The 22,931-nt window shown below is 39.2% G+C and overlaps 1 protein-coding gene across 1 annotated transcript in view; it reads right to left on the bottom strand.

The window, feature by feature from the left end:
- Positions 1-8,660: 8,660 nt before the first annotated feature.
- Positions 8,661-22,931, bottom strand: part of slc6a2 (solute carrier family 6 member 2) — a 36,542-nt gene continuing 22,271 nt past the window's right edge. Inside the window, exons 7-15 of the mRNA XM_031281449.2 lie at positions 22,341-22,444; positions 20,162-20,286; positions 19,318-19,430; positions 15,107-15,235; positions 14,156-14,255; positions 13,328-13,428; positions 11,554-11,721; positions 10,091-10,162; positions 8,661-9,786 (exon numbers count right to left, since the gene is read on the bottom strand). Of these exons, the coding sequence (XP_031137309.1) occupies positions 9,763-9,786; positions 10,091-10,162; positions 11,554-11,721; positions 13,328-13,428; positions 14,156-14,255; positions 15,107-15,235; positions 19,318-19,430; positions 20,162-20,286; positions 22,341-22,444 (936 nt within the window). The 3' untranslated portion in view covers positions 8,661-9,762. The remainder of the gene's footprint in view (positions 9,787-10,090; positions 10,163-11,553; positions 11,722-13,327; positions 13,429-14,155; positions 14,256-15,106; positions 15,236-19,317; positions 19,431-20,161; positions 20,287-22,340; positions 22,445-22,931) is intronic.

Genomic DNA, 22,931 nt, shown 5'->3' with positions numbered 1-22,931 from the left:
GGACCTTTAAGACAACAATTTTTTGTATTAAATGTTTTCTTGAGTGTACTAATTTGCATGCAGAACAGAAACCTGGACATTGGATAAAGCCAGGTACAATGTTTTTGAAATGGGTCTACACTTTTGAAAATTAGCTCCTAGAAGGCATGCTTATCCAGCATTGCAGCACCTTCAGGTAGACTTACCTTTCTCAAGCGCACAGCTATGGAAAGATTGTGTTCTCATCCAAGGACAAAAACATCATACAGCCATAATACAGTGATGTAATTACACAGGAACAACAACGTATGTGCTGTTCTCTTCTTCTTACTCTGTGAGTACCCTGTAAAATTTTATATAATTTCATTTCAAACCTTTATTTAAAACATCGGGGCCCATTGAGGGAGACCCTCATTTTCAATGGCTGCACAGCATATTCAGCAAATTACATTATAATAATTATTACAATAACATTTAAATTATAACAGATACACAAACTAGTAGACAGTGTTGGGAGTAACGCTTTACAAAAGTAACGCAATTACAGTAATGTATTCCTTTTTGCTGTAACACAGTAATATAACGCATTACTAATTAAATTTCGGTAATATTATACTCGTTACAATCTCAGTAACGCGAGTTACAACACATTTTAACGCAACATTTAGTGGTGCATTGTTTTTTTTAAAGAATTCACCAACACCGCACATTTTTTCACAGGAAAAAAAAAGCCGTATTATTTTCCTGTCGCTGTATTCGATGGTTGAGATGACTGCAGAGACAGATACATTTGCGATATGGACATTTTCAGGAGTTATTACGCTGCGTTGAAGTGAGCTGTCCTGTTTCTGTTCCCGTGGTCAGAGCCAGAACCAGAGACGGTACGGACAGCATGTATGTCCCAACAGGTGACGGTACGTCAGCGGCTGACAGATATAAACATGTCGGGAATTAATGTTGAGGCTTGCTACACGTAAATATCATTGCATTTTATCAGCCGTGGAGAGTAACTCTGCCTGTAGTGGAATGGCTTCGAATGACGACCAAAAGCGCTTGTCTTTTACTGTGACCATTTACTGTTCAATATGTTGCAGTTTTACAAACAAGAAAGTGAACAACTGGAGCCTGACGGACATGTTGCATCTCAGTAAGCTAGCAAGAGTAGGCTACACAACAGACAACGTCCGTGTAGCCTACTTCAAAATAAAAGCACTTCCTGTGACGGTTCGCAGTAAAACTAAATTACTGTTAAATAAGGTTGTGTAGGCTACCTTTTCACAAATCAGCTGTAAATCCAGTACTGTAAATAATATTAATAGTGAGTTTTAATCACACTATAATTGAACATTTCCTTTAGAGTGTTTTAAACTAAACAACATGAATTTCTTATTCAAGTGCTATAAACAAACATTTTACAACAATGTCGTACTTTTAATTGAGTATTTTCATTTTCTCCTACTTGCCTGTTATACGTTTTACTTATCTATTTTTTATAGCTTTAGTTACTTTGCATATTTATATTGATTATACAAAATATGAATAATCTATGATGTATTAAAGTGGATAAAGAGGAGACTTTATTGATCTGGTGGTGAAATTCACAAGCTAGCTGCCAAATCAAATTTCCCCTGTTATTTTGGTGAAAGTAACTCAAAAGTAATGCAAAAGTAGCGTAACACATTACAATTCAGAGACAGTAATATTGTAATATAACTAATTACTCTCAAATGACAGTAACTAGTAATCTATTATGTATTACATTTCGGAAGTAACTTGCCCAACACTGCTAGTAGATACATAGAAGTCATTTATCAAAGCCTTAAACTGACTGACAGATGGGGGAGAGACCAATTTAAAGGTGCTTCGTGTCGCATTCCAGGAATGTGGAGCGGCAAACGATGTGGCACGGCAAACAACCCCAAAAGAAAATATGAGTCAGTATATTCAAGGGCCCCGGCTGGATTATGAAGTAGCCACTGTTCTCCTGTACTTACAGTGTACTTACCCTTTAGAAAATCAGGGGTTCGAGCTGGATTATGAAGTATCCAATCTTCTCATGTAATGACTCATTAGACAACAAGCTATGTGCTGTTCTTCCATTCTTACTTTGTAAGTACAGAAACAACAATGCTTTTGGGGTGGAATATAAAATGTTTTTTATCATATTATTTACATTGAATTCATTTTTATGTACAGTATTTGCTTTTTTGGGGATTGTTTTGTTGCTCTTCTTTCTTGTTGTCCTTTTTCTCATCCTCTGATGAAGATGTGAGTGATGAGGAGGTCAAGGAAGACGCTGCACTTCTTTCCATTTCTGTTTTTGTCCATAAGGAATAAGAACACATACATCATTTTACTTTTCAGCAGTGCTTTCCCAAACACTACCTTATAGTACAGTTTGTTGCTGCTTCACAATTAAGTATTTTTACATAAGTCACGCCTCGCCTTAGGAAACATTATAATTGCTACATAGAACAAAACAGCAGCAGATCACATTAATTTAATCATTCAATTTGGCATTCAGAAATAGAAAAAACCTACTGGTGCAACAGCCACATGCTAAATTACCAGAAAATATTTTTGTTCAACCTCAAGTATTGAAGGATCTTTGTTGTCACTGTTGGACATCAAGGTGGAAAAGCTCATCGCTCACTGAGTGTTCTTCAAATTTCCAAGAAAAACAAGGGAATATTTTTTGTACCAAAGAGAGGCACAGATATTCTCTATTAAACCGAACAGCCTTTGGATTTACACACCACAGTAACACTTACCCACTACCATAACGAATCAGCAATTATGCACACTTCTGTGATATTTACTTCAAGCTCTATACTATATACTATCTACTTGTATATGCTCACATTAAAGTACTGTATGACAGATCTCATGGGGCACAATCAAATAGTTGACACAAACAACTGCTCCATATAAATTAGAGTTGATCTGAAATCTGACACACTGCTGCATCTGTACTACTCATAACAATTGCATTTCATAAGAACTTTGTAAGCATGTGATAAATCACTGTAGTTACAGGAAGCAAAACTGGAGGAATAATCCTCTGTAACGTTTGCCAAGGGGTGGCATGTGGCTCAGAGTGTAAATACAACTAACTTTTCCATACATCACCTACACTGATCTCCTTGTGGCAGGATTCTCTCTATGAAGTTCTCCTGCCAACCACAGAGGGATTTTACTTCTCAGTCACATGGATTATTCTCTGGCAATTGGATTATGAGTATAGAACAAGTCCTCAGTCTAAAGAGACGCATTAAAAAATGGCTCTCCTTGGCCCCAATCACATTAGTGGTGCACAGAGCTGCCAATTAAGAACCAGTCTGCCGTGGTCGGGGTTGACTTTTATTGGCTAAACAAATTCGATGAAAGTTTGTGGTTTTGACCTTTTTGCTGCATTAAGGTAGAACTGGAGGCATTGAGAAGCAGGGCTGGGATGAAACAAGATGGAAAAGGCAGAGAATTCAAACCCAACTTCAAAACAACAGATCAAAGGCAGATAGATTAAGATTATCAGAGATGGAAGTGTTCATTATCAAATTAGATGGGTCTAGAGGAGAAAACATAATTTCACTGGGTAGGAAGATAGCGTTTTGTTCTAGTTTGCAATTATCTTGTCCCAATAAACTGTCCTGGTCACTTTATATCCATCACATACCGTTTTTAATTCAGGAGTAGTCCTGGAGACACATAATGCTGCGTTATCGGTATTTTACATTTTATTAACCCTGACCTGCTCCTTTGCACTAATATGACAGACACATTCAAGGCTCATCAGGAAATTCAATGTTTATATCAAAGTAATCAACCACATTTAGCACCGTCGGATTTTTTTTAACACATCCTGCTAAAAATGCTGCCCTGGAGCCCGGTATATCATGTAACAAAATGCTTTAACTTATTAATCACATCAATAACCAATGGTGTAATTGTGTTCCAGAAGTAAGCTCAAGTCAAGATAAATTCAAGATACTTCACTATATTGTTAGCTTAACAAGTTAGCTTGTATTAAAATCAGAAACTGCAGAACAGATTCATTTAGTGTTGTTGAAGAGTCCTGACATTCTGGTCTCACTTCTCACCTTGCTGCAGTGATGTAAAAGTGTACTCAAGGGTGTGCCAGTACCCAGTGACGTCACTGTTGGGTGTGGTTACTGGTGCAACAGAGCCCACTTCTGACCACGTGAAACAGACTTTAAACTTCAAACACAGAGGCCAGAGAAACACTGTTTTTTCAGGTGTTAAGTTACTCGTTGAACATGTTTGAGTCTGTCACTCTGCCATTAGTCTTGCTTTGCCAGACCTTCCTCTGCAGCGCTGCAGAGGATGGTCTGGCTAGTCCAGACAGCATTCCGGGATGGGAGAAAAATGTGGTCTGGTTTATTTGCATTTATTTAAACCAATCACAATCGTCATGGGCGGCGCTAAGCACCGGGCAGAGCCACGGTGCCGCTGCAAAATAGCCTCAGGAAGGAACTTGTTTTGGTGGAACGTGTATGTTCAAAAGTTGTTTTAGTTGTGCAACAGAAAACTCAGATTGGACAGATGGTCTAGCTATCTGTCTGGATTTACCCTGCAGAGATCTGAGGAGCAGTTAACCATAGTCCTCATAAATCCACCAGAGTTTAAAATTCCAACACAAAGAAAGCGGAGGGTACCAGACGTGCCATTCAATTTAGCTATTTTCTGGGACTAACAACTCTCTTGTAGTTGTTAATATTTTCTATAGTGTGTTGTAGTGTTAGTGTAGTGTTCTCGAGCGGTTGGCTTTTGCTACATGTTAATCCATTATTATTATTCATTAACATTTGTTACAGTCTCTTCCTGACAGCCCATCTGCAGTTGTAATCAGGCCAGTCCTCTCTGTTTTTGTTTTACTTTTTGAACTTATCTCTGTCTCTCTCTGTCTTGGCCAATTGTTTCGGCAATAAAAGTTTTTTTTGGCCCAGCCTGCCCTCTGCTCCTGTGTGTGCCTTGGATGCAGCTAGCAAGACATTGCAAGCAGCTTCAACAGATAAAAGGTTTAACCTGGCTCTATATTTTAAATGCATCATGACGAGTGATTTGCAGCGTGAATAATTCAAGACCTCTGCAATCTAAATTCAAAATGTAAGAATAATAATCACCAATATTTTCACTTGTCAAAATTAATTTTAAGACATTTTTAATGTAGTGACTTGCTTGACCCACATTACAGATATCTGCTACTTTATTCATCCAAGTCGTGGCAGCAGGCCAAGCAAAGCTTAGGCTTTCTTCTCCCCTGGTCTTATCCTCCAGGTCCTCTTGGTGGATCCCAAGATGTTTCCAGTCCAGACAGGATTTGAAATGCATTCTCCTTATTAGAGGACAAAAAATGGCAACCACCACTCCATCTGTAGGTCCACAGGCACTGTCCCCAACCTTCATGCAACATCCAAGAAGAAGAAGTGTGTCACTCGAGAAAGCCCAACAATGTCCAGAGCCTTCAGCATCTCACAATGAACCTCATCCGCTCCTGGTACATTGTCACTATGGCCACTACTGCCATCCATCCATTATCTATACTGGCTTATCCTTTGCAGGTTTTCATGAAACCTATAGAGATAGGGTACCCTGCACCACCATGTCAGACCCAGCCCTACCTTATAGAGAGAATTGAACTTGACTGCCTGAGATGGGGTCTTAGACTTCTCAGCCCTGCCTTATGTAGGTTTCACAAGTGATGGAGTGCTTGTCAGGTGGTGAAATGGCTAGTCACATCTACAAAAGGATTCCCCTGGCTTAACATAGTTTTGGGTTATCTCTGGCATTTCCCTTAAGCTGTGTATTGGGTAGGATCCAGTAAAGTCTCAACTCTACACAGAGGCCAAGTTAGGTCATGTCCACCAATAACTTGCTGTAAATGTAAATGTGTGTTAGTGCTAACAATATCTCTATAAAATAATTTACAGAATATTACATAAAAATATTTTGTGTGTCCAAATTGCCTTACTTATGATAGTAAGTGGACTTTCTGATTGATTAGTTTTCTTTCTGGATAAGTCCAAACTCACAATTGCAAACACAATAAAGTCCTATTTTCACAAATCCTTAGTTTCTTCTTAAGTGTTTTTATCCTGAAAAAGCAATATTAGGTTTCATTACTTTCTCAGTGTCCATTGTTGCTTACCTATCTTGTTTCTGCAGTTAACACTATTCCTTGCTTTCCTAGTTTCTTATTTATTGTAAATGAGCTGTGCAAGCCATACCTACTTTAACTGTATTTTTAGTATAGTGTGTTTACGGTGGAAAACTGACAAACTGATGGTATACAGCATGGGTCATCAACTACATTTTTCCAAGGGCCAGAATGTTTCTAAATAAAGAAAATAAAATGAATTTATACCTAATACGCCTATTCTTTTTTGAAATTTTCACTTTCTTACTGAATTAATGCTATATTTAAATGTAAATGTATTAGTGTGAGCAAACTCCTAAAAAATATGGAAACTCCATAATGATAACTGGCTCTTTAACTAGAAAAAGATCTCAGACTAGGAGGCAGTTCACTGAGGAGTGATGGTTAAAGTCTGTGATTAGGGAAACATGGTTGTAGTATGCAGCGTCCTGATTGGTGGAAAATGCTTGCAGAAAGAAATGGCTGTTGTCAGGTATGGTGAATGATGAATGGACAGATAAGCAGGCTATGTATTTGTCATGTATGCCCCATTTGCAATGAAACAATGCTGTTGCAAAATAATACAACCAGCATCATCATTCACGTGCATATTAAGTAGCCACATGCGTCTGTTTTGGTCTTATAATACATCCATAGGTTTACCGCTGGAGAGGATGGTTCGTTCAGCCAGCAGTTAAATTTCTAAGAATTTGTCCAAATTTCAAGATTCCCAGCAAACTAAGATAAACAGTTAGACTACAAACAGACAGCTTTTGTTTTAGCTTGTTTGTAAAAATTCTCTATTTGCAGAGTAGAGCTGTGTTCGTGTAAAACAGCGCGGTGGACAAGAGTGGACTGAGCAGACAGAGCAGATTGAAATGTCGCTTTCTACATGTTTATGCCTGTCTATACAGGTGAGTGCATTGATAAGTATTGACTTTTTATTGTAACCTACTTACAGTAACGAGACTAGCGTGAGTTGATCTGCCCCAGCGGCCATTGGTAATCCTCTTTGTATCGTTCCCAGTCAGGTAGGCCTACTGCGTGTTTTAACGCACACACATCTCGGCTCAGCTGTGTGTGTGGAGCATAGGCATCGCTGTACAGAATCCCGGCATGTGAATAGAGATGCACATACAGGGGCTGGGTTTGTGCTCTACCTGTGTAATGTTACCTGATGTAAATGCTTGAAATGCTAAGACTACGTTTACACGTGGCCGGCTATTTTCATAAACGGACATTTAGAACCTCTACGTTTTCAGCAAAGTGTTCGTTTACACGTACCCGAGTATATATGCCGTCAATGCCGTCAAGAGCACGCCAAACCTGTAGGTGGCAGTGTAATGAGAAGCTCAAGCCCACGTTAGCCAATCAGAATCCCGAAAATAGCAACAACAGCAATGAATCACTTCCTCCTTCTCTCTGTCGGCTGCCTAAACCTCCGTTTGTCTCAGTTTACATGCAAACGTGCAAACGCAGTTTTCCAAAATCTCCACTTTGGCCGGAGTTTTTAGAAATAATCGTTTTCTGTGATAAAAATGGGGTTTTCGTGTAAATGAGAGGCCAAACCGCAGGAAAATATCTGCGTCTTCCCTTTGTGTAAACGGGGCATAAATAACAAAATGCATTTTTTTCTCTTCACATTTTCTGAATTCGTGATTATTCTGCGGGCCAGACTAAAAGCTTTGGCGGGCCGGATGTGGCCCGCGGGCCGCCAGTTGACAGTTGACAAGAGGGACCCAAAAAGTCTCTGAAAAGTGACATTTAATCAGAGCAAGTGTGTGTAGAAGAAATTCTTTATTATAATAGTGTGAATATTTTAGACTTCTTCATAGATAGTTTTCACTCACGTTCAACAGGACATTGGTATTGTACATAGTATTTTTGTAAACATAGTCCAGGAAAGCTAGGATGTATTTGTTCACATTCATATGTGACAAAGTAGCCCAGGGTTACTCTGAAGAATATTTTTTCTAAATAGTTCATCTTAGCTATACATCAAACACCATGTTATGACTGTGGACAATTACGTTTAAAATACTTTACATTCACGTTTTGTTATAAACAATTTGATAAATACAAGATTATACATAACAGAAGAATATATTTTGTATGTCTTCTTATATATTCCACATATATTTGATTTTTTTCTTTGTGGCTTTATTCCTTTCAGTAAGGGTCTGTTATAATTCATGGGTAAAATTCATCTTCATTCCAATAAATAAAAAAGAGAAACTGAATAAGATAATCAAAAACATCCCTAAAGGAACATATTGGCACTTCTATAGTGATGAAAAATTGGAACATCACAAGATATGTTTCAAATAGAAATTATAAGCGTTGTTATCATGCATTTAAGTTAATGCACTGAAAGAAGCATTTGACAGCAGTCACTCCTCCATGTACTGTACACTAACAGTGTACTGTATGGTTTGCAAATAAATCTGAATACACACACACACACACACACACACACACACACACACACACACACACACACACACACACTCTCTCTCTCTCTCTCTCTCTCTCTCTCTCTCTCTCTTTCTCTTGCTGTCTCTTTGGAGGAAAAGCCACATATATTCCTCAGAAGCACTGAACAGACAAACATTTGCAAAGTAAAAGTTACACAACAATAATACAAAACTATAACAGTTGCGCCATTTGTTTTGCTGAATCTTCAGTAAGCAGCCGACACTGACCAGGTTCAGCCTTAGACTTTCATTGAGATTAAGGCCTGGTTGTGAGTCTGACGTTTCAAAGTATAAGGTGAATGAAGCCTGCCTCAGTTCATTTAAAGCTTTGGAGTGATACATGCACTTTTCCCTTTTCTGTAACAGAATGTGACACAAAAGCGTTATAGCAGGCCTGATATAATTTAAGGAGCTTGACCTTGATGCACTGTTGACCTCCAGCTGTTTGACTTCTGTATCAAAGGACTGGGTCAAATCAAGAGATTGCCATCCACTAACTGTGGCTTGATTTGGTGGGTTCCTGAGTCAACACAGTTGATTTTATTTCTTCCTGTACGGACTGTAAGAAACATGGAGTGTCTCGCTTGATAAGGCACTGACACAGATAAGCCACTATGCCAACAGAACAGCAAGACCAGAGACTTTCTTCCAATATAACAGTGATGTAATAATAAATTATCATTGACCTAAAAAAGTTTAAAAATTGAAATATTTAACACTATATTTGGCTCCCCTGCATACTAATATACAGGATAATGGGATTGTTTTGGTTTTACTATAACTTAATGTCCCTTCCAGGAGATAATGGTCGCATCACATACATAAGTAAAGTTATGATTAATTCAAATAGTATATAAAAAACATAAAAATGTCCATGGGCCAATAACAGTACATTGTCCCCATGGGGTGCCCCTCCCTTAAGCAATTAAGCTGTTGAATGGTTTCAAAATGTTAACAGGCCTAACTCTGAAATCAAAGTGCTTGAAGCTACTGTTGACAACAAAGGCCTTGGGTAGTAAATGCACAGGGAGAAGAGGCAAGCTGCTGAGAGAGGTTGGAGTCTGTTGCTCTTCTTGTCTGTCCGACCACTGGTGGCACACAGGAACTCCAAACACCAGATGTGAGAATGGATGAGGGAATTCTGGGTGATTGCCATCAGATGGCCAACCAATGCTTAAGCTGGAAAACAAGAGAAAGTCTTACTGTACGCCTTTAACTGCCTTGGTTGACATTTCTTTTCTTAGTCACTGATGCCTGCTTTCTCCATACTAATAATTTATAGCAGTTGTTATATCCTCATTTGTTGTTTTTGTAAGCCACTCTTTAAAAAGCCTACACTGAAAAAAAATCTCTACTCTTTAAAATGTTCATTTTAAATCAATTAGAAATTGTCAGCGCACAAGTCAAATCACAACCAATTATTATCGCAGCCATTTAGCCAGTTCAAATTAACACTGTTAATGAGAAGCACAAAAAATCTTACTGTGAACTGCCGTATATTTCCCTCAGCCACCAAATGCTGTTCATGTTCTGGGGTAATGCAATAGGCTATCCTCTGCAAAAGAAAAAAATCAATTACAACACTTCTCACAAAACAAGTGTATCATCTTTGAGACATTTATAAACCATACACTTGCCCTTTAAGTTATCTTCTTTTTATTTCTTACTTGATTCTTAATTTCTTGCCTTCTTAAAGGACTTTTCACATCTGCATATTCTTAGAGGATCCAAAGGGTCCACATACTGCTTGATATGTAAGAGGGTGTAAACGCTCACTGACACAGAACAGGCAAGAACCCACAAGCATGACTCTTAAACAATCAAGGTGAGTAACAAAGTCCAAAAGGTTTATTCCAGTAAACGGGCAGGGTCAAAACCAGAAGGCAAGTGTAATCAACAGTGATCAGTGAGCGGCAGGGAATCAGAGTCCAGTTACCAGGCAGTTACTGGGTATTGTTGTTGATTGTTTATTAGGATAGGTAAGATAAGGTATGAATGCTGGAGAGCTAAGCATAATGCAAAAGACAATCTGGCAACTGAACAATGGAATTGTGCCGGTATAAATACTACTGAAACAATCAGGGAAATGGGAAGCAGCTGAGAAAGGCGGAGGAGCAGGTCAGGTGAGGTAACTTGTGGAAAAAGGCTATTTAAAGGACTAGTAGGGGTGGCTGGGTCTGAAGTGACAAGACAGTAAGTGAAATGGAAAACCAGACAGAATATTGAATAAATACTGGAGGATCACAGATGATTCCTGACAATACAATCAAATCTAACATCTATCAGGCATTAGTAACAGTCATTATGGACTTTATCTCTGACAAATATGCCAATGCTTTTTGGAACCTGTGAGGAATCCTTATTAAGAAGGTCAGATATGTTTATACTGGTTATTATGAGGAGGAGACAGTCAAAACTTGAGAACCTGAAAAGAATCTTAAACCCTGAGTACCAACGGGAAATACCAATGGGATGTGATAAGTGTTACAGTAGAGTGAAGCTGACACTGGTTGACTGCTGAGGGATGAAAATAGCTCTCTGGTGCTTTGATGATTGTGATCATAAACTCTCAATGCTTTGAAGCAATCATTTCATTTGAAAGTGTTCTCACAGTGCCAGTTTCATCAAGTTGAGAGTGGAAAGTTCTCTCCTTAATCAGATTGCTATTTTTAAGTTTTGTCAGAAAGAGGAACATGTTGTATGCCCTTTAGTCACAATTGAGCTGTTTACCAGTACGCTGTGTGTGAGATCCTATTTTATTTGTACCATATATGTAAGTACAAACTGTTCTCACCAAGTGCTTGTGTCATTCAAAAAAGTTTTAATAGTATTCCCTCCTCTTCAGTGATCATGCAATTGAAGTCAATGTATTTAATATATACTAAACATATCTAGCTTACAATGTCTTTTTTGTACCCTGTGTGACACAAATGTTTTGATACTGACCTCTTTGAATGTTCCTTGTACGCTGCAGAATTTATATATGGCATAGCAGGGGACAAACAGCATGGAGGACATGGCCACACTCCAGCCAACTACGTTGGACCAATTAGGGAAGACGTACTCATCATACTTTAGGCCTGACGATGTCACAGTACTGGCTATTACAACAAACTGTGATAGACAGAAGAGAGAGAATGGAAAAAAAGAGAAACAGACACATAAGGAGTGTTACATCTGTTTGTATTAGAGCTGCTTGTAATGTTTGACGTCTCTTTATTAAAATAATTGCAGTGCACATCCATGGATCTGCAAGTAAAACGTTGGATGAAGTGGATTATAATTGGTAGGGTGTGGTGTTGTATCATTGGTTTCTCAATCACATTACTCATCTCCAATGTCACGAGCACAATTGTGCATGATGAAAACGCTCACTTAACAGAGAGGCCGCATGTAATTGTTGCACTCCATTAAGTAGCAATTTTTTGACAAGCATGTCTACTCTTTTAGAGTACAAAAGCATGTTCATTGGATCAGTACCCTATAGACCAAAATATATCTGTAAATAATGGTAATTCATTTTTAATTTGTCCCTTTTACTCACAATGTGGAATGACCAATTCTCCTGCATTGCAGCCCGTGTTAGGCCGGCTACACACTGGCTGCGTGGTGTGAGTGTGTCAGCTGCGTGGCTTGTCCGTTTTTATTTCGGCTCCCATGTTAACAGGTTAGAGCTTACACACTGCCTGCGTGACACGCACGTCTCAGGCGCGGCTCGAGCCGCGCCGAAAACGCGTGCATGCTAGAAATAGAACAGACGCCTATTTTTCACGTGGCACGCAAGCGTGTTGGAAGCGTTTCCAGGCTAAATAGAATACAAAAAGATGTTTATATGTCATTTTGACACAAATACATATTAATAAATGACATGTTAATGTTTGAAAGTCTCTAGGTTTTGACATGAATGCAGATATAAATATAATAAAAAAAAATTGATTTTCAAATATCACACCTGTCAATACAGAACGAAATATTCTGTAGCCTATTTTGCCGTCAATACTGCCGACGTTGTCTTTGCTGTAATCAAATCAGTATATATTTATGTTTAACATGAAAGATACTACAGCATGAGGACAGTAAATCAATGGGAAACATACATTGTTACAGACAAGGCTAGCAGCAGCAGCAGTGCCGCGTCAGACACGTTTCTGGTGTGTAAAGACAGAAAATTCCACGCAGCCGCCACGCAACTGACAGGCAACAGAAACGCCACGCTCACGTCAGGCAGTGTGTAGCTTGCCTTACACATTTACACAGTTGTCCAGGGGACGGTGTAGACAGCCATTTATATTAGAGGAAGCACATGACTATCATGTGCTTGCTCTTATGCACGTGGAGTCACAAGCTACTTATTTCACCTGCCAGTGAAAAACTCGCCAGGAGGCGCACTGAGGTTTAAATTGTCCTCAATGATCTCACCTTCCCTATGGCTACAAGCCAGAAGCACCATTGCCGCACCCTGTGGTGGTTGGTCAATGCTTTTTTCCTGTGTGCCACGCACTTTATAACATTACTTTAATTTACTTTAGCTATTGATTCTAATAGGGTTGCAATTCTAATTCTAATGTTAAATCCCTGTGTCACTGATAAGCACTCACGTATTTCCTGCATGCTGGAATAAATGATTCCTTCGTACAGCTTTCGTCTGGAATCAGACATTATCCCTGTTCAGGAAAACCAGCTAAATGTAACTACTTCAATGTTTTTTTATTCCTCTCACCAGCAGAAAAGCGGGGCTGACAAATTTCCAGCACAGCCTCCAGTAAAGACCTGGCTTGAAGCCCATCATTCGCTCGATATCTTCGCTGAAGCGGTCCACACCTGGAGTGAGCGTGAGAAGTTACAGAGCAAAAGTAAAAAAAAGTTGTTTTGGTCTGACGTGGTCTAACCCTGAGCTGACATAACTCATCACCCTTTTCTAAATGTCTACAGATGGTGACAAGATAGACTAGGATTGATAGACCTGCAACTGTGTGTCTTCCCGCATGCAATCTTATGACTTTGTTTTATTTCCTTGGGTCCTTTTCTGCATCATTTTGTCTTGTGGTTGATCTTGCTCACCCCTGCACTGCATACATGAAAGTACACAGAGATAAACTCGACAGGCTCTAACATTGATCAAAACTTTGTTGTTCCAGAAATGTGACACTATGTAAGTTACAATCACTAAAGCTCATTTTATGATTACATTTCTGATCTTGCTCTTCATAGTTTTTCCCTTGCAAAATCTAAAAACTAAAAACAGTTTTCTATCAACTTTGCCTGCTCTCTTTTTTTTCTTCTTCAATATTTTTGTCACTGACTATTCTTCTGTCATCTTACATGTTTTACTGTGTTGTTTTTTTTTTTTTACATTGAGCCAGAAGAGCGAGAATGGGCGAGTGGATAAGATGTGTTACTTTTATCTTGTTAATTTCATTCTCATTTTGTAACGTCATGACTAACGTCAATGTCATTTTGTAATGGAATAAGAGTACATCATATAAATAAGTAGAAGTAATTGTAAAAACAAAATAATTTAATGCCAAAGTACTGTACAACTTCATACCGTAAAACCATGACACTCCAATGGCCTCGATCAACACAGCAAATAGTATAGATGTCCCTGCTGCGTACTTATCTAACAGGGTCAGCACGTAGATCCCACCCTACAGAGAGGGAAAGATTAAGAGAAAGTTTAGTGTGTGTCATCTATAAATCTTCACCTTTGAAGAGAAGTGGACCCTTGTGTGCAGTCAATAAGCAATGGCCTCTCAGATTAATACATGTATATGCTTGTTTTGCCGTTTGAGGTGACTTAAAGTGCACTTTGAAGAGGATGAAGAACGGATTGTCGTGTGTATTGGAGATTTTGTACAATAAATCCTTGGTTTGTATCTGAAGTGGTACAATCTGTATCTTGTGCAATGGAAATAGCATGAGAAAGGCATCATTCACTACACAATAATTCCATAGATTTGATGAAGGGAAGAAACCATGTGAATCAACAAAGTCTGTATTTCTATTATGGGTTAGCATTTCCCCCTTGTGCTGATGCAGTCCTTCCCGCATACAACTTTAACTAAATTCTAATTTGTCATCAGAGTGTTATGCAAGAGGGTTTTTGATCTTTCCTTTGAAAGAGTTCTGGGATATTTTTCCTGAAACTTCCCTGTGACGACATAACGTCATGAGACTTGAATACATCCTACCAGGCAGCGGTCACATCCAGTTTAAAGCTCTCATTTAGTGTAGTGTATGTTTTGACACTACATGCCATCCCTCAAGTCATTACAGAGGAGTACCACCAAATTGAAATATTTTAAAACAATATTTCTTGCTGTGAGACAGTCAATATTGTACCGTAGGTTGTTCTTTGTACAGTATTTGTGCATGGCTGAAAAGAATACAGAGCTAGATTTTGAAAGACGATTTTAAGCATTGCATCAGCTGGCATGATGTCTAAAGTGGGGCTTTGACAAATACTTCATTCAAGTATTGAGTTTAAAGATTTACTGACATTAGTAATGCAGAAGAGTGCAACCAGAAAGGTTCCAAAGGCAGTGGCAAAGGTGAACAGTTTCCTGTGTCTCTTGAGGATCTTGAAGTCATCTGATAGGCCTGTGATGACTGCCTCCATGCCACCCATCTGGTGGATACAAACAGAGAAAGACGTGAGACTCAGACATGTCTACCCAATGAAAGTGTTCTGCTAGACACTTAACCTAGACTTTAATTGAGGATTACAGTCAGTTTTGTATTCTGACAATGGTTTAGCCAGAAGAGATCACTTTAGAGCTTCAACATGACAAAACTTTTAAAGTTGCTTAAGTATGCTGATACTAACTGTACCCTAAAGTCCTTTATGTCAGATTGGCATGGGTAAATGTAACTTTTTACAGTGGTGTAGCAATTTCCAACCAAACATAATTTTGATTGGGTCATTTTGCAATTACAACATCATATGTGCATTAATACAGGTTGATAGGAATGGCCTAGTTAGACAGAATAGAACTTTATTATCCAACCAGGGCTGGGAACAGGGACGGACTGACAATCTGTGCGTTCGGGAAAAGTCCAGAACCGACGGCAGGATAATGGGATTGTTTTGGTTTTACTATAACTTAATGTCCCTTCCAGGACGTTGGCCATCGGCACAAAAAAAGGTCTAATAAAGCGACATTAAAAGCCAACAGCAGGGGACGCTAATACAATCACTTATATGCTACGTGTAAAAAAAAAAAAAACTGAGGAAGAAGAGTAGGCCTACTAGTCTGGCTATCACCAGACCAAGCTCAATCTTTTAAGATTGAACATTACAGGGTGAAATCAAATCGCCGGCAGATCGGGCTGGGTTTACCCAGTCTATAGGCCTACATCATTAGACGTGACAATGGCTAGTAGAAAATGTAAGGAGAAAGGTGGATGGGAAAAATTCAAAGAAAAAAGGGCCAAGTCTCTCGAGACTGATGCAGCTAAATGCAAAAAGCTCACAGAGTTAATTTCACATCAGCAAGAGGTACTGGTAAGTGCCAGGACACATTATAATAGGCTTCCTTTATCCCTATCTTAGCGAATTGCATAGTCAGCTATCAACATGGGTGTGCATCATGATTATGAAAATGATTGTGCCATTTAGTGCGGTCAAACTTAACGTGTTTAATAATTTCTGTTAGGTTAATTTGAAACATTAAACGCGTTAAAAATGAATCGCAGGTTGACCGCGATTTCACTTTGTTGTATATGAGAGGTTGTAGTGAGCTCACTTTTGCTGCTAGGATGAAGACTATGGTATTGAATTAAACAGGAAAACATCAGACATGCATTGGTACCACTCTAAATGTGCTAACAAACAGGGAAGGGGGCTAAATAATTCACCAAATTTAACCAAAAGTTTAACCATAAAATCCTAGCTTGCACTTTCTGTCTGTCTTCCATTAGAGTGCAGTTTTTCCTTGTCTTTCATATTTGCGTTTACTATTGTGGAACTGGCAAAGACTTGATTATTGTTTTGTGAAAGCTTCACAGACAAAATTGATAGGGCCTAGTCATTTTCATCATTTCACAGCCTTCATATGAGTCAAAAGTGTAATATGACATAGACAAAATATTAAATAGGTTATTCAATGCTAATTCTTTAACACAAAGCAACACATATATCATCAATAATAGCTAATAACCTATCTTAAAAATAATTTGTTTATTCAGGTTGAAGATAGTTGCAGCACAAAAGATGACAGGGTAGTAACTAACACTCTCAGTGTAGTTTTGGTATAGGCCTACAGAATATCTAATCCCCATGTTCAGGTACAGCAAGTAGCCTACTTTATCTCTGAAAGTGTTGTCAATAATACTCTGTACTGTTTTATAATTACAAGTTTGTGTAATTTGGGGTTTCTGTAGCCAGTGACATTTCATTATTTGTATTTTATTTTCAATGCAGATGTAATGGCATTGTACATTTTTTGTTTTTGTTTGAAGGCTGAGGCTTCATTAATAAACACAACCCCAATTATCATCATTGGTTTTGAGATGTTACATGCTGTGAATACCTTGTCTGATAGGCTACAGTATTGTGGCGTAGTATCAGGACATCCTGGCTAGTGTCTGTCGCGCATGGCTAAGGGCGAATGGCCGGATGATGGGCCTATTTGGGAGAAAGTCCAGGGCTGTTTTTTAGCCCCAGTCCGTCCCTGGCTGGGAATGTGTCTTGGATCCTACATCAGTCTATATCCACAACGTTCCACTTCCGGGATTGCTCCGTTGCCGACGTAAATTCCGTACGTACACGTTCCACCAAAACAAGTTCATTCCTGAGGTTATTTTGCAGATGTGCCGTTGCTCCGTACGGCGCTTAGCGCCGCCCATGATGATTGTGATTGGTTTAAAGAAATGCCAATAAACCACAGCACGTTTTTCTCCCATACCGGAATGCTGTGTGGACTCGCCAGACCCTCCTCGGCAGTGCTGTAGAGGAAGGTCTGGCAATGCGTGACTAACATCAGCCTAATAATGAAGTACAGGCACAAACATAGAACAAAATACACATACCTAGTACATTACAGTTTAAAGGTCCCATGGCATGAAATTTTCACTTTATGAGGTTTTTTAACATTAATATGCGTTCCCCCAGCCTGCCTATGGTCCCCCAGTGGCTAGAAATGGCGATAGGTGTAAACCGAGCCTTGGGTATCCTGCTCTGCCTTTGAGAAAATGAAAGCTCAGATGGGAATCTTGCTCCTTATGAGCTCATAAGGAGCAAGATTACCTCCCCTTCTCTGCTTTGCCCGCCCAGAGAATTTGGCCCACCCATGAGAGAGAGGCATCATGGCTTTCAAATAAGCAAAGTGGCAGTTGGTCAAGGCCACACCCCCACTCTCCACCTTGCCCCCCCCCCTCTCTCCTCCTCAATAGCTACAGACACAGAAATGGCACATACTAAGGAAAGCTCATTGTGGGACTGGCTCTAGTGGCTGTAGCTCTGCACCAAGGCTGAATTTCGGGAAAGAGACTTCAGATACAGTATTAGGCGACCACTAAGGTCTATATAAAAGCATTCAAAGAGCACCATGTCATGGGACCTTTAAAGTACTGACATGGTCTTCATCTGATCTACTTGATAAATGATTGAGAAGATAAGTTAATTACTTTGGGAAAATTGCTGACAGATAGGAGGTGATTAAACTGTCTTTTGTTTATTTAGTTCCTGAGTGAGTCATTGGGCAGATGTTTTGTTAAATTACTTCTGGCTTTTGAAATGTCAAAGAAGGACGTTTTTGTTGCTGGAGACTGTTTACAGTCACTTTTACACTGATCACAATGAAACATAGTTTAGCCCACATTACTCAACTCTTTTTACTTCAATTCTACAACAGGCCCCCACCTTCATTTGTCAAAAGTCATAATTGTTTTAAAGGTCTACCCACCACAGAGGTGCTGAACACTTTATTATTTGCACTGCTTAACAGTTGGCATCAGTATCCATCCAAAATATCAAACACATTGGTATTATCATGTTGAATAAAACGTATTAAGTAATGAAGTCAGTATTTATCATTTAACAGTACCTTTTTGTTACATTAACAGTGTAGGTTAACATTCATTACCTGAACCATGCTACCAGGGAAAGTTTAAAAGAGAAAAAAAAAGAATTTTGGGAATACATGATACGTGACATTTATTTTGTCGACTTGAGTTAGAAGACATGTCACAGTGTTATTTCCATGTTATAGCAGACTTGTTCACATAAATCATGGTAATCTCACATAATTCAAAGCAAATGTGTGCCTTAGGAAAAATAAAAGGGAACGGTTCCTCAGAGATGAACTTGCACACCGAGTATGCAAGGACCATTATGTTCCAATAAATGTCAGGTTTAATGGGCAAGTCTTCCAACATGATAGGTGGACATCATTTCTAAACCGAAAGGGGTCTCAAAGTACACTGTGTCTTCACTGTTCTGTACGGGCACAGTAAAGGGAGTACTGTTTTTCTTAGCACTGGGTCAAACACAAGGGAAGCTATGCCTCGTTTAAGAAGAAGAGCCTTTTGTATGCATGTATTTCATCAGTAATATTCACCACTCAACTTGCGTCTTATTCTTGTTTCGTGCTTTTATACTTACGGAAATGTATGTAGCAGAGTGGTGATCCTGCTAAAGATTTTTCTACTTCAGGTCATAAGAATATGATTGAGTTTTGTAAACTGGTCGTAGTGGTCGTTGGGACTCACCGAGCTGTCAATGCCCAGAGTCAGCAACATGATGAAGAACACAATAGCCCAAAATGTTGAGCCAGGCAGTGTAGAAATTGCCTCAGGGTAAATGATAAACACCAATCCTGCCCCTGTACACACACACACACACACACACACACACACACACACACACACACACACACACACACACACACACACACACAGAAACAAAAAAAAGTGATGACTTTCATAAATGTTTACAGTGCAAATTTGTATGCATGACCAAAATATTGTATCAATAAATAATGTTAAAGCAAGTGACAAAAAAGATACAAAATATCCTCATGTCTCCATGTGCATCTCGAGTGACCACGTGGGATCGGATCTCAGCTCTCCGCACTATATGCAAATAAACTCGTACATCTCTACATACATTTCTGTTTGCAAAGACCAAATGGGTCGTTGTTTTTAACCGCCAAGCAACAGCAATGTACTTCCTGTGCCTAGTCTGAAATTAAAAGAAGAAATCAAAACAATACACACTGGGCCTTGGCATGTTCCTGTCAAACCAAATTGCCCAAGATGATTGAGACGAAGACTCATGCATATTTGGGCTTTACAAATTTTTCAGAATTTGTTAATATGACACTGTTGGTGTTACTTCCACTAACGCAGAGGACGTCAGTTGAGTAGGTGGTCCTTCAATTTGGCCCATGACCCATTTGCATACAGTTTATAATTTAAGTAGTGTGTATGCTATACACTACTACCAGTCTTGGCTGCATACACAACTGTACATGGAGCCGTCCATTCGTGATCGGATCACCCAAGACACATGTTAATGCCAAGTGTGAACAGGGCCTTGGACACCAGCACTTACCCTCTGTTGCCACATCTTCAATTTTCACCCCATGTTTGTAAGCCATGTAACCAAGCACAGAGAAGATGGCAAACCCTGAGAAGAAACTGGTGACACAGTTCACAGTGCTGGTCAAGAGAGCGTCCCTAGAAAAAGAAAACACACAACAACAAAAACAAGTTCAAAAGAAAGCTGGGTTTCTTTATCTGTAAATTTTCCATTTCTAAACTCCACAACTGTCCAACCCTGAAGGTCCATGTTACCAATCTCCAACATTTTTGTTTTTAGTTGTAGCTTGGCGAGTCACCAACTTTATTTTTTACAGAGACAAACTATCTCTTGTTAAAAGAGACATTAGGCCAGTAGCATGCTTTTGACCTGAACGTGTAAAGTCAAAATGAGGCCATGTGTTACCTGATATCTTTCAAGTTTTCCATGGGTTGATCGTCTGCCAAACACTGTTTTAGATCGGATATTCAGTTTAATGAGAAACTTTTGTTCTCTGCTCCTTGGTGGTTTGATAGGTAATTAGTGTGCTGTTCTGTGGCCACTAACCTACGGTTGTCTAAAAAACTGAACAGGGTCATCTCGACCATGGCCACCACCTGGGCTGAGGAACAGATATCTCTTAATGAAGCATTTTCTTACCACTGACTTTCCCTCCCTTTTCTTTTTGTACTGTGTGCAGGCTGTGATAAGAACCTTGGTAAGAACTTTTTTTTTCAGTTTGTATTCAATCCTACTCTTCAGTTTGGTCAATCAGGTCATTACACACATGCACAAGTGCTGCTTTACATCAAGAGCCTGTGTCTCACTTAAAGCCTTGTTTATGAAAAACTAATACATTAAATACAGAGTCATTATCGTTTAGGCACACTCGTGAAGAAAGAAGGGATTTATATTCATTATACAACTGGAAGCTGTCCAGTTCAAGTACAAGGCTCTGGAAATGTTATTTAAACAGAATAATTCAAATTAACTTGCGGTTCTACAAAGTATTTCAAGTTTTAATTTAATTTTAAGTATGATTTCCTGATCATTTTGAATTGTAGTTTTTATTTTAGATAACTGAAAAGTTCAATTTGGAATATATTGTACTGATAATTGAGACGGAGCATTTTGAATTTTAAGTCCAGCAGGCCACAGAACCTTTTGAAAAGCAGGCATTTAACACAATCTAGTAGACATAACCAACAAAGAATGGCAGCAGTGCTGCATCCTTATCTTGTACTCGTCTGATTGCTCTGGCGGTTTTCTACCAGACATTTAACATTTAAACCTATGAAATGTTTTTTTCCTTGGTTCCTGGGGTTATGTTTTCATTACAGGTAGGAGTGATGGAGGACACACTGCTACTCACTCACTGCACTATACAGTATGTAGATTCCCTCCATCTGTGTGGGCATTCAAACAAAAGTCTGTGTTCATTGCCTATTTTTCTAACAGCACTGGCTCATCCGGGCAGCTGCCTTTCACCTAGTTCAGATTCGATAATGCAAATCCCACCTGCCAGCAGTCCACACACATTTGTAAATGGGACATGAAAGGGGAGGAAGGCAAGAGGCCCGTCTGGGGTTGAAGAAGGTGGAGGAAACGAGACAGGACATGAGAGGAAGGGCCCATAATGCTAATTACTTACAGTCCAGCACTGATTTAGCTTGGAAGCCTCTGTGATGACACTTTGCATTATATTTCCCCCGTTGGGAGATGACGTGTTCGATAAGAACCATTTTTTAGACAGCTGTACTGCAGCAGCGAGATCATGTCAGCATTAACAGTTTTTCAGTAGCTTCAGAAAGATAAGTTTTGTCTGCTGGGTGTAGTAAATTTACAAACATGATAGGACAACCTGCTGTTTTGCCAACAGCGTCTGCCTCCAACAGCCCCACCGCTACCTATTAATGTGGAAAAAGATAAGCCAAGCTCACAACCTAATGCCTGCTTTTCCTGAAGAAGAGCAGCACTATGAAAAACCAGTCAACATACAGCCTTTGGCCATTATCTGGCAACCCTTCCTGCCCTGTACTTTATCTGTCCTGTTAACACCTGGCCATTCGGGTCAGCCGAACAGATTAGCATCACCTCTGCCTGATCCAGTTACATCCTGGAGAAAGCCGGCTGCTTAAAGACAGCAGGATGTTATGTTGCTGTGGGCTTGTTTTGGATTATAAAACATCACAAATAAAGTGCAAGCTCTTACCTGTAGCAGTTGTTGTCAAATTTGTTATAACTGGCAAAAGCAATGAGCACCCCAAATCCTGCTCCTAGTGAGTAGAATATCTGGGTGGCAGCATCAATCCACACCTAGAGCGAAAAACAAAAAAAAGCTTTTGAATTCCTAAAAACAATGCTTCCAGACTAAAATATCGATATAGATACAGATATGCACATGCTTTTCATTATTTAGGTAATTATTTTCATCATTCAATTATTTCGACCAAGCTGTGTGGCTTTCTTTGGAAAACACATGGCTCTGGTTTGCAAAACATGTGAATTAAAGCTATACATAACTGATGGAGTTTTTCTAAACTCTTACACACATACATCAACTCAGCTAGTGGAAGATTGTATCTTAGGTATGTGTGCATTGAGTACATTCATTCATATACATACATTCAGTATAGGAGGCACCAGTGGGAATCTAGCCTTTAGCCCTCAGAGATTGAGATACTCCTCCCAATAAATTACAGTAACCCAGACAAAAAGGCTCTCTAAATCCACATAGGCTAGACTTTGACGTACATGTTACTCATAGAGTCTAACATAAATGGAAAGATTCAACAAAAAACAC

Source organism: Sander lucioperca, chromosome 3 (genome assembly GCF_008315115.2).
Source record: "Sander lucioperca isolate FBNREF2018 chromosome 3, SLUC_FBN_1.2, whole genome shotgun sequence".
In the NCBI taxonomy this organism is placed as follows: domain Eukaryota; kingdom Metazoa; phylum Chordata; class Actinopteri; order Perciformes; family Percidae; genus Sander; species Sander lucioperca.
Note: the sequence above shows the minus strand (reverse complement) of the source record. Positions and strands in the feature narration are given on the sequence as shown.